The 15,771-nt window shown below is 39.0% G+C and overlaps 1 protein-coding gene across 4 annotated transcripts in view; it reads right to left on the bottom strand.

Moving 5' to 3' along the window:
* Positions 1-15,771, bottom strand: part of PLD1 (phospholipase D1) — a 227,897-nt gene that overhangs the window by 127,941 nt on the left and 84,185 nt on the right. For all 4 annotated transcript variants that reach the window (XM_049867117.1, XM_049867115.1, XM_049867116.1 and 1 more), the window contains 3 exons: positions 11,323-11,468; positions 11,002-11,110; positions 8,905-8,970 (listed from right to left, as the gene is read on the bottom strand). In XM_049867117.1, coding sequence (XP_049723074.1) covers positions 8,905-8,970; positions 11,002-11,110; positions 11,323-11,468 — 321 coding nt within the window. The remainder of the gene's footprint in view (positions 1-8,904; positions 8,971-11,001; positions 11,111-11,322; positions 11,469-15,771) is intronic.

Here is a 15,771-nt window from a genome sequence, read left to right as displayed (position 1 = left end):
AAAGCACAGTGAGAATGGTTGTACACAAATTGAAGAACTTAATGTCACTGAGTTGTATATGTAGAAATTGTTGAGATGGCATATGTTTTGTTATGTATATTTTTAACTACACATACACACAAAAATACAACCTAATGAGTGATGTGTGCCCTAAGGTGTAGAAACAAAATGCTCAAGAAGTCATGGGAAGAGAGCTAACTTCCAATATTCTTTTGTGTTTGTTTTTGTTGAAGGCGGTATTGTGTGGCATAGTGTACACAGGGATGATAAAAGAACTGTGAAGGAAATAGTGTTGGTGCCAGATTCTGGAATATGGACTACACTTGGGCATGTAGAGAAGAGAGGTGAAGGGGAAAATAGAACAGAGAGGGTACAGAAAGGTCATAGGATGTATACTTGGCCTAGAGTGAGTGAGGTGAAAGAGAGTAATGGAAAATTAAATGGAAAGATAGGTCAAGGAGTGATTGAGGAGGTCTTTGAACATCAGGCGGGACTCTGGTGGCTCAGTGGCTAAGAGCTCAGGCTGCTAACCAAAAAGGTTGGCAGCCTGAATCTACCAGCCACTCCTTGGAAACTCTATGAGGCAGTTCTACTCTGTCCTATAGGGTCACTATGAGTCAGAATTGACTCAACGGCAACAGGTCGAACATCAGGCATAACAGAACTAATTATTTTTAATGCATAAAAAAGGATTTGAATTTTAGGCCCATCTTCACTGTATAAATTTGTAGACTATAAACACTATAAACTTTAATAGTTACAGCAATGGCTAACATTTAATGGGTGCTTCTCATGTGTTGCCACTATGTTAAGCATTTTTCATGCATTATCTCAAACCTCTTTGAAGTAAATTTTTATTTATTTATTTTTTTACTTTGAAGTAGGTGCTATTATTTCCACTGTATAGAAGAGGAAACTTAGTTTTAGAGTGGGGTTAAGCGAATATTTTCGGTAAAGAGCCAGAGAGTAAATATTTTAGGCTTTGTGGAACACATAGTCTCTGTCACAACTACTAGGCTCTACCCCTGTAGTACAAAAGCCACCATAGATAATAATGTATAAATGAAGGAGCATGGCTATGTTCCAAGAAAACTTTATTTTGGGGTACCAAAATATGAATTTCATAAAATTATCATGTGTCATTAAATAGTGTTCTTTTGATTTTTTTTCAATCATTTAAAAATATAAAACTATCCTTGTGGGCCACACAAAAACAGGCAGTGGGCTGGGTTTGGTTGGAGGGCCATAGTTTGCTGATCTCTGGTTTAGAGAATTTGAATAAACTGTCCAAGATCACATAATTAGCAAGGGATAGATTCAGAATCAGGTCACACCAAAGTTGATAACCTCAACACCATCTGTTAGTTGAAACATCTCAATTGCTATTCCATCGATTCTTGGACCCTTGTTTTTCGCCAATGCCTTCTGAGCAGCTTGGACTTCTTCCTTCAGTACCATCGGTTCCTGATCATATGCCACCTCTTGAAATGGTTGAATATCGACTAATTCCTTTTGGTATAATGACTCTGTGTATTCCTTCCATCTTCTTTTGATGCTTCCTGCGTTGTTTAATATTTTCCCCATAGAATACTTCACTATTGCAACTTGAGGCTTGAATTTTTTCTTCAGTTCTTTCAGCTTGAGAAACGCTGAGCGTGTTCTTCCCTTTTGGTTTTCCATCTCTAGCTCTCTGCACTTGTCATTATAATACTTTGTCTTCTCGAGCCGCCCTTTGAAATCTGTTCAGTTCTTTTACTTCATCAATTCTTCCTTTTGCTTTAGCTGCTCAACGCTTAAGAGCAAGTTTCAGAGTCTCCTCTGACATCCATCTTGGTCTCTTCTTTCTTTCCTGTCTTTTCAGTGACCTCTTGCTTTCTTCATGGATGATGTCCTTGATGTCATTCCACAACTCGTCTGGTTTGCGGTCACTAGTGTTCAATGCGTCAAATTTATTCTTCAGATGGTCTCTAAATTCAGGTGGGATATACTCAAGGTCATATTTTGGCTCTCGTTCACTTGCCCTGATTTTCTTCAGTTTCAGCTTGAACTTGCATATGAGCAATTGATGGTCTGTTCCACAGTCGGCCTTGTTCTGGCTGATGAGATTGAGCTTTTACAGAAAGTAGGCCTTTAAAATTCCAAAGGACTTAAATGTCCTTAAAAACCCCAAATCAAACATATCTACACAGAATTTTTGTTTTTGATGAGGATTTTAAAAGTCAAGGTCTTTAGTTTCATTGCTGATAAAACATGATTCAGTACCATCAAATTTTTATCTGATTTGTAGGAATGCTTTCTAATTGGAAAATGTAGTAACCCATGGGTTATAAAAAATGACACCGCAGACTGCCAACTATAGAATCCAAAATGTTTTAAAATCCTAAACCATGACTTCTTATTTTATCTCTCAGGAGCAGACAGAAAATGTCAATCCTAAGTTACACTTGAAGGAACTACTACAGAGGTGTAACTAATTTATGCAAAGTCACAGAACAATTGTGACTGGAAGAATAAGAAATGAAAAGTAAAAATCAAAGTCAGGAAATCACTCATCTAATACCTGGATATTTTCTTAGTCACACAACACAGATGACAAATAGATGACAACAGAAATAGTCTTTAAGATAATTTCAGAGATCACAACTTCAGAATGTCATAACAAAACTGCTGAGTGTAAAGACTTCATCCAAATTTAAAACTACATATTAGTAATGCAGAAGATTAAAATTGTATATTAATATGAAATTTAGATTTATCCTAATGGTTTAGTAGAGTTTAAGGACGGCATTTAAGGAAGAAAAAGCCTTATTATAGGGGGGAGGGGAGAATCTCTGAAAGTAAATGTTGTTCTAATACATCTTTATCAAATGAAAGCAAACGTGTCTAGGTCAATTGAGAGACAAAACTAATTAATAAAATTTTAAATTTAGTGAGATTATATTGTCTAAACTTCTCAGTGTGTCTTCAATGATAAGACTCGCATTCTCCATTTGAGCAAAAACCAAACCCACTGCCCTTCCAGTTGATTCTGACTCATGGGAGCCCTGATGGTGCAATGGTTAAGTGCTCGATTGCTAACCATAAAGGTCAGGGGTTTGAACTCACTGGCCATTCAGCAGGAGAACTATGTGTCAGTCTGCTTCCGTAAAGATTTACAGCCTTGGAAACCTTATGGGGCAGTTCTACTCTGTCCTCTAGTGTTACTATGAATTGGAATAATGACACTTCCTTTAATTTGTACATGCAGTTTTCCAAATCAGTGCAGCTCTTCTCTGTTGGGAAGGCAAAAAAACTGTACACCTTTATTCTTTACCTACACTTCCCCTCAAGCTAAAGTTATTCATCACACAAAACAAGAAGGGGTGAACTCAGTTTCATTGATCTGTGGGATGAGTTACCCACGATTTCAAGTTAATCATCATCTTGGAGATAAGGAATCTGAGTTCCAGAAGTTAAATCATTTACTTGAAGTTAGATATATCATCGTATTAACTTAGAACCTATCTCTTAGAAATTGTGCATTTTGTTCCATTTTTAGATTTTAATTTTCAGAAAGAAAAAAATGGGTATCATTGCTGATGTCAGATGGATCCTGGCTGAAAGCAGAGAATACCATAAAGATGTTTACCTGTGTTTTATTGACTATGCTAAGGCATTCGCCTCTGTGTACCATAACAAATTATGGATTACATTGTGGAGAATGGGAATTCCGAAACACTTAATTGTACTCATGAGGAATCTGTCCATGGATCAAGAGACAGTTGTTTCAACAGAACAAGGGGATACTGCGTGGTTTAAAGTCAGGAAAGGTGTATGTCAGGGTTGTATCCTTTCACCATATCTATTCAACCTGTATGCTGAGCAAATAATCCGAGAAGCCAGACTATCTGAAGAAGAATGAGGCATCAGGATTAGAGGAAAACTCATTAACAACCTACGTTATATAGATGATACAACCTTGCATGCTGAAAGCGAAGAGCACTTGAAGCACTTATTGATGAAGATCAAAGACCACAGCCTACAGTATGGATCATACCTCAACTTAAAGAAAATAAAAACCCTCACAACTGGACCAATAAGTAACATCATGACGAATGGAGAAAAGATTGAGGTTGTCAAGAATTTCATTTTACTTGGATTCACAATCAACATCCATGGAAGCAGCAGTCAAGAAATCAAAAGACACATTTTGAGTAAATGTGCTGCAAAAGACTTCTTTAAAGTGTTGAAAAGCAAAGATGTCACCTTGAGGACTAAGGTGCGCCTGACCCAAGCCATGGTGTTTTCAATCCCCTCATATGTATGCGAAAACTGGGCAATGAATAAGGAGACCAAAGAAGAATTGATGCCTTTGAGTTGTGGTGTTGGCGAAGAATATTGAGTATACCATGGACTGCCAGAAGAACGAACAAATCTGTCTTGGAAGAAGTACAACCAGAATACTCCTTGGAGGCAAGGATGGCTAGACTACATCCCACATACTTTGGACATGTTATCAGGAGGGATCAGTCCCTGGAGAAGGATATCATTCTTGGTAAAGTAGAGGGTCAGTGAAAAAGTGGAAGACCCTCAATGAAATGGATTGACACAGTGGCTGCAACAATGGCACAAGCATAGCAACAACTGTGAGGATGGTGCAGGGCTGGGCAGTGTTTTGTTCGGTTGTGCACAGGATCACTATGAGTTGAAATTGACTTGATGGCACCTAACAACAACAACAACAATTCTCCTCCTTTCGGTTCCCTGGAAGAAAAGCATTTTCCAGTTATTAGTTAGAATGCCCATACCACAACCAGCACTAATGCAATATTAAAAAAAAAAAAAAAAAAAATGCAATATTAGAACACACAAAAAATTCTTGTTTGGGATTTTATATGTTATTGTACAACTGAGTTACATATTAATTTTTTTTTCACACATTTAAGCCTAGAAAACAAACCAAACCCACTGCCGTCCAGTCAATTCTGACTCATAGCGACCCTACAGGACAGAGTGGAACCGCCCCATAGGGTTTCCAAGAAGCAGCTAGTGGATTCGAATTGCCAATATTTGGTTAGCAGTCAAGCTCTTAAGCACTGTGCCACCAGGGCTTCGTTATGCCTAGAGAAGAGGTCAAATACATTTGTCCCCATTCTACAAATGCGTAAAGAAAACTGAATGAATTACTGATAATCTTCGAGAAAACTGAATCCACTGAAACACTAAGACCATCTGTTTTTCAGAGCCAGAGGAGGAAAAAAGGAATAAAAACAAAGGAAGTCCTCATAATCTTAGAGGAGTCTGAATACCAACACAACCAACAATTCTATAAAAAAGAGCTGTCCATGTCTAGCTTCAAAAGCCATTTAAGAAAATTAAAGGGCTAATGCTTTGAAGCCTAAACACATTTCCCTTTGGATAAATCCTATTACACAGATATCATGACAGTATCTATTTCTACTTTTTAAAGTGGTCCAGAATAACCAAGACATTTCTAACCTGACCATAACATTCTAGTTTAGCAAAGTTCCGCAAGCTCTTGATGATAAATACCTGGGCTATTTGCTAAAAATATGGATTCCAAATAAAGATCTGGATAGACATTAAAATTAGGGACGTGATCCTATGTGGTTCCTTGATCCATGACCCATAATTCTATTGGCTTGTTGTTGCTGTTAGGTGCCACGGAGTCAGTTCCAACTCATACTGACCCTATGTACAACAGGACGAAACATTGCCCAGTCCTGTGCTATCCTCACAATCATTGCTGTTTGAGCCCATTGTTTCAGCCACTGTCTCAATCCATCTCGTTGAGGGTCTTCCTCTTTTTCACTGAGTCTGTACCAGGCATGGTGTCCTTCTCCAAGGACTGGTCCCTCTTAATAATATGTCCAAAGTATGTGGACGAAGTCTCGCCATCCTTGCTTCTAAGAAGTATTCTAGTTGTACTTCTTTCAAGACAGACTGGTTCATTCTTCTAACAGTCCACGGTATATTCAATATTCTTTTCCAATACCATAATTCAAAAGCATCAATTCTCCTTCAGTCTTCCTTACTCATTATCCAGCTTTTGCATGCATATGAAGTGAATGAAAGTACCATGGTTTAGGTCAAGCCCACCTTAGTCCTCAAAGTGACATCTCTGCTTTCAAACTCTTTAAAGAGGTCTTTTGCAGAAGATTTACTCAATGCAATATGTCGTTTGATTTCTTCACTGCTGCTTCCATGAAATCTTTGTCAATGAAATTCTTTACAACTTCAATATTTTCTTCGTTCATCATGATGTTGCTTATTGGTCTGGTTGTGAGGATTTCCGTTCTCTTTATGTTGAGGTGTAATCCATACCGAAGGCTGTAGTCTTTGATCTTCATCAGTAAGTGCTTGAAGTCCTCTTCACTTTCAGGAAGTAAGGTTGTGTCATCTGCATATTGCAGGTTGTTAACGAGCCTTCCTCCAATCCCAATGCTATGTTCTTCTTCATATAGTCCATCTTCTCAGAGTATTAATTCAGAGTACAGACTGAATAAGTTTGGTGAAATTATACAACCCTGACTGACACCTTGCCTGATTTTAAACCATGCAGTATCCCCTTGTTCTGTTCGAACGACTGCCTCTTGGTCTATCTACAGGTTCCTCATGAGCACAATTAAGTGTTCTAGAATTCCCATTCTTCGCAATGTTATCCATATTTTGTTATGATCCACACAGTTGAATGCCTTTGCATAATCAATAAAACACAGGTAAACATCTTTCTGGCATTCTCTGCTTTCAGCCAAGATCCATCTGACATCAGCAATGAAACCTCTTGTTCCATGTTCTCTTCTGAATCTAACTTGAATTTCTGGCAGTCCTTGTCAACATACTGCTGCAACCATTTTTGAATTATCTTCAGCAAAATTTTACTTGCATGTGATGTTAATGATATTTGATAATTTCTACATTCTGTTGGATCACCTTTCTTTGGAATGGGCACGAACATGGCTTAAGAATCCTATTTAAAATAATGTTGCTTTACACTTTAAAAATTATAAATTAATTATATGTACACATATAAAAATAACTCTTAATATGCTTTTTACAGACAGGATTTTTAATGTTTCTCACAATTATCAAGGGAAATACATAGATGCCAATCTAGTTTCACAAATAGGAGGTAGACGCCTGTATATCTTGTCTCTAGGCCAGATTATATTTAGCAGGAAAGGAAAATAATGTAGAGAATTTAGATCAAATTGTATACTATGCTTATATCATTTTAGAAAATTTATCGTTATGATGGAAACTCTAAATAGTCATCAAATATGCAGACAAAAATATATTTAAACAGTTGCTAACTGGGTTTTCCATTCCTACAGAAATATTTACAAGGCATTCTGGAATTTCTAACTACAATATGGCTCGACTTTGAAAAGACTTTTACAACTGGAAAAGTAGTTAAAGTTGACCTTTAAGAAATTTAAACATTCTTTAACCAACGTTAGAATCCAAAATGTAATAATGTATATGGAAAACAGAAGACAAAACCCACCAAGCACTGTTCTAAAGCCAAAAGAAATAGTAAAGTCACAGGCAGGCAGAAAAGTAAAAGAAATGGAAAATTATTTCATGCTGGTACTGGTTCACACTTAAATTGTTTTCTATTTAAGAAGACAGTATGTCTGATTTCAGAGGACACAACAAATGGCAACATTTTTAGTAATAACAGCAGCAATATCCTTATTCGTTACGTTCTCTCAACAATGCATGTTCTCAGTCCTAGAAGGGAAGAAATCCCTCCCATCATCCTTCTCTTAAGATCCTCGGGCTGAACCCAAATTGCTGGTTTCTCTGAGAAAGCTCTTCTCCACAGTTATGAAGCCATAGACACTCCTTAAGTGCACTGACCCTCATAGTGAGCGCTGCTGCCAAAGGCAGGCAGTGGTGGCCCTGGTCAGCTGTGTGTAAAGGGGACTAGCTGGATGCATGCCCAACCTCCAAGTAATACAGGATGATGGGTAGCTGAGGGCACAAGTCACTGAGAAACTCAGCAGACTTAAGCTTCTCTTGCTTCCTGTCCTAAATAGACAGATGTGTTTATGTGATGGTGTTCTGTAAACCAGAGGCCAAATGACAACTGCGCCCACTGTCAAGTTCTTCACGTACGTCACATACATAGGTACAACCTCTACAGCAATACAATTTTTATACACCCAGAGAAATAAAATATGATAATCCAGTGCATTCTCAATAATCCAGATGTCTGGATATTTGAGGTTTAACCCTTTAAAAACAACCCACTTTCAAGGGCCTCTAAGATGGTGGAACTCACTGTTTCCTGACCCCTTCTGTAAAGCCCACTCCCTCTGCTGTCTGGCTGCAGGCTGCTGCCCTCAAACCTAATCTCTGTGGTTAGGCCCCTCCACCTCTCGCCTCTTTTCTGTTTTCCCAAGAGATTTTCCCTCTTTAACTTTTCCCATGCTTCTAACTTTTCCCATGAAAAGACAGGCCTTTTATAAGCATCGCAGTCCACTCAGATGGTAATCACAGTGTGCTACATATAATCTTTGGGTATTCAATTCTGCTTAACTGTTTTCATCACTTACTACTCAAATTTTTTTCTTCAGGGCTAGGAATGCATTTTGATATTATTCAGGAAGCCTGAAGAAAGAAGGCTGATTTCTAGATAATCTAGCCTGTGTTATCATCTCAAATTCATTGAAATCTACTGTTACAGACATATTAAGTTACATCTAATATTTAAAAAAAAGTATTATATCACCACAAACTGGATCCTGGAAGTCAAATCAACGTTATATCCATTTGCTTTAACCAAAAGAAAAATGCAGAAGTGGATACCAACACTTGGGGTCATAAAATGATCCACATTTTAGCTGACAATTTGTTTTACAAATAACTTCAAAATTTAAATCACTGAAAAGCACTTACTGTCGCATGATAGTTTCTATACATGGGCATCTTCAGTAGCTTCGTCAAGTAATCTTCCAGTTGTTTCTATAAGGCAGATATTAGACAAATGGTAACATGGTCATACTTATCGCCAAATGTAAACAGCAACAATGATGTGCTGTGATCATCACTTCATTCTCATTTTACAAGTTACTCACTTGTTTCTTCACAGTATCACTGGGCAAGGAATCTGGAATAGCGTGAAGGCATTATTTCCATAGTTCCCTTGAACCACCATTTCAATCTCTTTTTGCTATTCAACTTTCCGCATGCTTGAAAAAAAAAACCAAACCAAACCCATTGCCATCCAGTCAATTCTGACTCATAGCGACCCTGTAGGACAGAGTAGATCTGCCCTATAGAGTTTCCAAGGAGCGCCTGACGGATCTGAACTGCCGACTTTCTGGTTAGCAGCCATAGCACTTAACCACTATGCCACCAGGGTTTCCTTCACATGCTTAGGTAGTCCATAAACTGCTTAAATACAGAGCCTGGGCCTTACGTTTCTTTTTCTCTTCCATAGCTATTAGCATAGTGCTTGCCCATAGTAGGTATTTTAAAGCATTTGTTGAAATTACCAAACACCTGTATTTCCTCAATTCTAACACTGAATTTACAAACTGATCAGCAGCTTTTCAGACCAAAAAAAAAAAAAGACTTACCCAGTAAATATGTGCCCTGATTTCAAATATGTTAAAATGGGGGTTTGGGGGTGATGTGTTTCTTAGACTTGGAGGCAATGGAAAAGCACATGGCAATCATTTGGCCTATGCTACTACATCTCTTTTGCAAAATCATTAAGGGTTAATGGCCATAGATTATCCTTGTCAACCAGACTCATATGTACACAGAGTAACATAAAACTGTAGAATTTTACATGTCGGGGTTATCTTAGAAAATATTTAGGCCAGGTCCCTAAAAAGATTTTAAGCAAGATGATAACTACCAAGGAGAAACCAAAACATCCCCTCCAGTGCAGAACAATTTTCTGATTCTAAAACAGAACTGATGTTTCTTCGCTAATTTTCTAGTAAAAAAATTTAACCTCCCAATGTCTGTAGCACTGTGTCACTGAAGCGGAGAGGGCAAAGATTTCCCTCCTCCTGAGTTTCCTCTCATACACATCTGCCCTCTGTTCTGCTCCTCTCGAACCCTGTCTTGGCCCATCCACAGTTTAAAAATGAGATTTTACACTTATTTAGAATAAGCTATGACAAATAATGGAGCCCTGGTGGTTCAGTGGTTAAGAAATCGACTGCTAACCAAAAGGTCAGCAGTTCAAATCCACCAGCCACTCCTTGGAAACCCTACGGGGCAGTTCTACTCTGTCTTATTGTTTTGCTTAAGAGCTCAGCTGCTAACCAAAAGGTCAGCAGTTCAAATCTACCAGCCACTCCTTAGAAACCCTATGGGGCAGTTCTACTCTGTCCTATTGCATCGCTATGAGTTGGAATTGACTCAACAGCAATGGGTTTAGTTTTGGTCTTACCATAAATAATAAAGTAAAAGTAAGGAAATATGTAATTTTAAAGAGTAGTTCTCAAAACTCATAAAGATGAGCTCAATTTTTGACTCACAATTGGCCTAGAGAGTTTCCTGCAGGAACATAGCTTCTTCATAACATAACTCCTCTTCTGGGAAAATGTAACCTTCCAAGGCTCCATCCAAAATGGCTTAGGAAAGAAGGAGATGACTAACCTAGCTCCAGAGAAGCTAAACCAGCTAAGCCAGCCTGGGTGATCCATCAGTAGATGAGAGAAGTTGTGGTCAGATCTGCCTCACCCCTGCTTATGTGCTATGTTTCTAAACCAAACTTAACTCGTTGTCTTCGAGTCGATTCTGACACGTATCAACCCAGTAGTACAGAGAAGAACTGCCCCAGGGGGTTCTCAAAGCTGTAATCTTAATGGAAACAGACTGTAACATCTTTCTTCCATAGAGCGGCTGGTGGGTTCCAAACTGCCAACATCTGGTTAGCATCCGAGTGCTTTAACCATTGTGTCACCAGGGCTTCCCTGTGCTCCTATAGCACTGCAAAGATTGTGTTGCAAATAAATGAACAGTTAAAGGACTTACCCTTCTACCTAAGAATTGTTCTTCTCTAATACTAGTTTCAGATGAACGTGGTAAATTTGGCATCTCTCGAGGCTCCTCCCCTTTGACATTTTGTCTTCTGAATGTGTGTCTAAAAAAAACACACACACAAACAGTTATTAGATTATTTTTTGAACCAGGACTCTCCTAATACCTTTTAGGAGGTGGCTTATTTTTAGAAGAGCCTGTTTAATTGAAAATATCTACCAACAATGTACAAATTAACCTATAATATGAACGAAATATTTTTTCCGTCCAATTTGTATACTAAGATAACTTTATGATTAATATTGAAACAGTTACCTTCTGGTGGGAATTGGGATTCGGATAAAGGCTTTGTATTTGAGCAATTCTCTGTGAAATTCTTCAAAGTGCTTGAATTTCCTCTTAACTTGCCACTTAAATTCTCCATGTGTTAATTCAATAGTGTAAACATTGATACTTGGTACCTACAGTGATAAATAAAAATGGTTGGTATTTAAGATAACAACACAAATTCCAAAAGTTCTCAATGAGCAATAGCTAATAAGTAACACGAAAATATCCTTAAATCCAACCTACTTGTTTTGCATAATTACATAAACATTTTTTCAAATTTTCGGATTTCTCAATCCCTGATTAAAAAAAAACACCTTCTTCAGTATGTTATAACGTACATAACGCAAATTTTGAATCATAAATTCCTACTAATCCTATCTTCTCAAACACGCACACACACACATACCCCTAGACATACACACTCACACACATACACACAACAGAAACCAGAAAGCAGGTAAAGAACACCATGAAAGAAGGCCCTGACTAGCCTATAGGTATCTCACCCAACAGGCATGAACAGACAATTGGAAGGGACTAGAAGGAGGCAGGAGAAAAGGGATGCCAAGAATACTATCTTTGCACCATATCTTGCCCTTCACAAATGACATTACATGCCCTTTCTCCTCCTTCTGAAACACATTCTATGGTCCAGACTTATCTACACCACACCACTTCTTTGAGGAGCCACCAATGGCCAGGAAGGTAAGGGACAATTAAGAAAGAAAATATAATTATCCACAAAGTATTTTCCCCAACTACTTAACCAAAATGAATCTCTTAAAATTTTTCAATACTTCTTTCAAAATGCAAATATACCTGGGTGACTAGTGAATTGTTTCAGAAGATCTAACAGAGCTAGGGAATAGGAGTTTTGATATAGAAGAGGCTGTCATGAGAAGGAAGGGTATTTTTAAAACACAGGAGATCTTGAAGGAAGCTCCTGTAGGGTGTGTGAGTATGTGGGGAGTGTCACTCTGAATCACCTAGAGGATACTGGTCCCTGCGGGGAGGCTGAGACGCCATAGGTGATGAAGGCTGGGACGGGTAAATGTCTCTGACTCTGCTCCTTTATCCAAGCCCTGGTGTCAGCAACCCCTGGGTGACTGTGAGTCATCCCGGCACCATAGTTGGTTGGCTGCCATTCAGTCCTGATGGTTGCATACTTTGCAAACTTTTAAAGCATGACCACCGTGTGTAGAGGTGGTATATAAAACAGCATGAGAATCAGTACAACTTGTGTATTTAAAACCAGCATCCATCCACTGGTAAATATTCAAAGCTAGTACTTGCTTTCTCTCTAGGTAAGACCCATCACAGCTGCTGCAGCCGAAAATTGGAGTTCAATATTACATACTTCCTTTCATCCTGACCAACATTACGGTCATCATCCTGCATTATGTTTTGCAGAGAAGGATGCAGGAAAACTCAAGAGTGGCCAGGACCTTTGGATTTGAGTGAAAAGAGCTCGATTTAAGATGAGCCAAGTAAATAAGAAATATTATACACATCAGGCAAGCTGCCACATTTCCTGGACTTCTATTTCTCAATCAAAGAGAGCTGAAAAATTACAAAACATTGTAAAACTAAGCGTTCTCCCTCCTCACATATGAATAATGCCTCAATTGTGAGGCAGAATGATACAGTGCAAACAGTACATTATGTCCTTTTTGAAGGTTTTGAAGGTTTAAAAGTCTACCACCTGTGAAACCTCAGCCAAGTGACTCAACTATCAGATAAGGTCCTAGCATTGGAATTTTTGGGAATTGGAATAGAATAATTTGAGGAGTTTTAATAAAGGTACTTCCCACAAAGGTGTGGCAGGGGCTGGGGGACCACAAAGAAGAGGACAGTAACAGGGACTCATGATTGCAGAGATGTCACCATCCCTAGTCCTGAAGAGACAAGAGGCAAGACAAGTTGCTGGAACCAGAAGGAAAGAGTGATGCAAAGAGGGCCACCTTGGGATAGGGTGGTGCCTTTGGTCTAGGGACACGGCCAGTCCAGGGTAACCCGAATCTCCTGCTACAGGACAAGGGCAACGGATTTTCAAGGGGCAAACAATAGGGTGGAAAAGGGTGGAGAAAGGATCTGAAGGAGTAAGTGGAAGGTCTTCAGTACCAGGGGGTTGGGGAAGTGGATAACATCTGTCTCAGTGGGTTGTCATGAGGCCGAAAAGAGAAGTGCCTAGTGATGAGCTGGCCCATCCAAGCCCATTGCCATCAAGTCAATCTCAACCCATAGCGACCCTATAGGACAGAGTAGAACTGCCCTATAGAGTTTCCAAGGAAGAGGTGGTAGGTTCAAACTGCTGGCCTTTGGTTAGCAGCCTGAGCTCTCAACCACTGTACCACCAGGGCTCCTGATGAGCTGGCACATAGCATATATTCAGAAATTATAATAAGTGTCATTCTTATCTGCCTGAAATCACATTCAAACTGCATGAATATAGTTCATATTCCTTAGTAAACACTAAGAAACCCGTTGCAATTGAGTCAATTCCAACTCATTGCAACCCTATAGAAGGATAAGGATAATCCTTAGTTTTCTCACACAGACCAAGATTTAAAGCAGAAATAAAACAAGCTCATTTGACTAACAGAAGAGTATGAGCCAAGAGAAGCCCCTGGTCTGGTTGGCTTTATCTTCATGAATAACTTCAACCCAAAAACAAACCCATTGCCCTCGAGTCAATTCTGACTCATAGAGACCCTATAGGACAAAGTAGAACTGCCCCATAGAGTTTCCAAGGGGTGGCTGGTGGATTCGAGCTACCAGCCTTTTTGGTTAGCAGCCTATCTCTTAACCACTGTGCCACCAGGGCTCCTGAATAACTTTAGGAGATACCTAATAATAACAATACAACATAACATGGAAGACTCTGGAGGACATTATGCTGAGTGAAATAAGTCAACCACAAAAGAACAAATATTATATGACACCACTTTTATAAAAAGTCAAGACTAGGTTTACGCAAAAGCAACATTATTTGATGGTTACCAGGGATGGGAGGGGGAGGAAGGGAGAATCACTTGCTAGACTCGTGTTAAGTCTGATGAAGGGAAACGCACTACACAAGATGGGGGACTTCAGCACAAAGTGGCCAACATAAATGAAGACACTGAGAGGTATACAAGAATAAATGCTATAACATATCCAGTTCTGCAACAAGAGTAACAACAACCAAAAATTTGTGAGTGGTTTCACAGGTAGATATGTATATAGGTGTGAGAGGGCGTATGAGAGTACATGCATGTGCGTATATAGGTATAGCTGTGGGCATCTGTATATATGTATTTGTATGTACTGCATATATATCCTATACATAGTAAAGCACAGTTATGGAAGCTGCCTCCATAAGCTGCCTAGATATATGCAAACACCTTGTGGGACTGAGTTACTGGGTTTGAAGGCTCAGGACTATAGTTTCAGGGGGTATCTTGGTCAATTGGCATAACATAGTTTATAATGTTCTACATTCTAGTTTGATGAGTATCATTTAGGGTCTTAAAAGCTTGTGAACAGCCATCTAAGATACAACTATTGATCTCCTCCCATCTGGAGCAAAGGAGAGTGAAGGAAACCAAAGACTCAAAGAAACAATGAGTCCAGAAGACTGATGGCCCACACGAACCACAGCCTCCTCTAGCCTGATGCTAGAACTAGATGGTGTTCGGTTACCACTACTAACTGCTCTGACCAGGGCACAATAGAAGGTCCTGGTTAGAATGGGAGAAAAATATAGAACAAAACTCAAATTTATAAAAAAGGCCAGACTTACTGGACTGATAGAGTGAGGAACCCCTGAGACTATCGCCCTAAGACAAGATGCCCTTTTAACTTGGAACTGAAGCCGTTCCCGGAGGTCACCTTTCAACCAAATAATAGATTTGCCTATAAAATATACAATACCACCCGTGAGGAATGTATTCCTTAGAACAATCAACTCAAGAGATTAAACGGGCAATATTTGCCCAAAAGCAAAGATGAGAAGGAAGGAGGGGTAGGGAAACTGGAAGAATGGGAATGGAGAAGGCAGGGTGAAAATGGGGACAGTGCTGCCACATTGCGGGGATGGCGACAATGTCATGGAACAATCTGTGTATGAGTTATCGAATGGGAAACTAATTTGATGTATAAACTTTCACCTAAAACACAATAAAATATTCAATAATAATAATGTATAGCACATTATTATTAAATTCTCATAACAAACCTACAAGGTAGGCATTATTTTATCTATTATTCAAATGAAGGAACTGAGAAACAGAGAGGTTATGTAACTTTTCCAAGAACACAAAGCAAAACCAAGAATTAAACCATGGAGCCTGGCTCTCGATTCTGTGCATTTAACTACCTATGCACGCATTAGTGCTTCTTAATCAAGGAGCTGGCAGGCAAAATCAAAACACAAAGTTCATCTTAGAAACCCCT

The sequence above is a fragment of the Elephas maximus genome, chromosome 23 (genome assembly GCF_024166365.1).
Source record: "Elephas maximus indicus isolate mEleMax1 chromosome 23, mEleMax1 primary haplotype, whole genome shotgun sequence".
Lineage (NCBI taxonomy): Eukaryota > Metazoa > Chordata > Mammalia > Proboscidea > Elephantidae > Elephas > Elephas maximus.
Note: the sequence above shows the minus strand (reverse complement) of the source record. Positions and strands in the feature narration are given on the sequence as shown.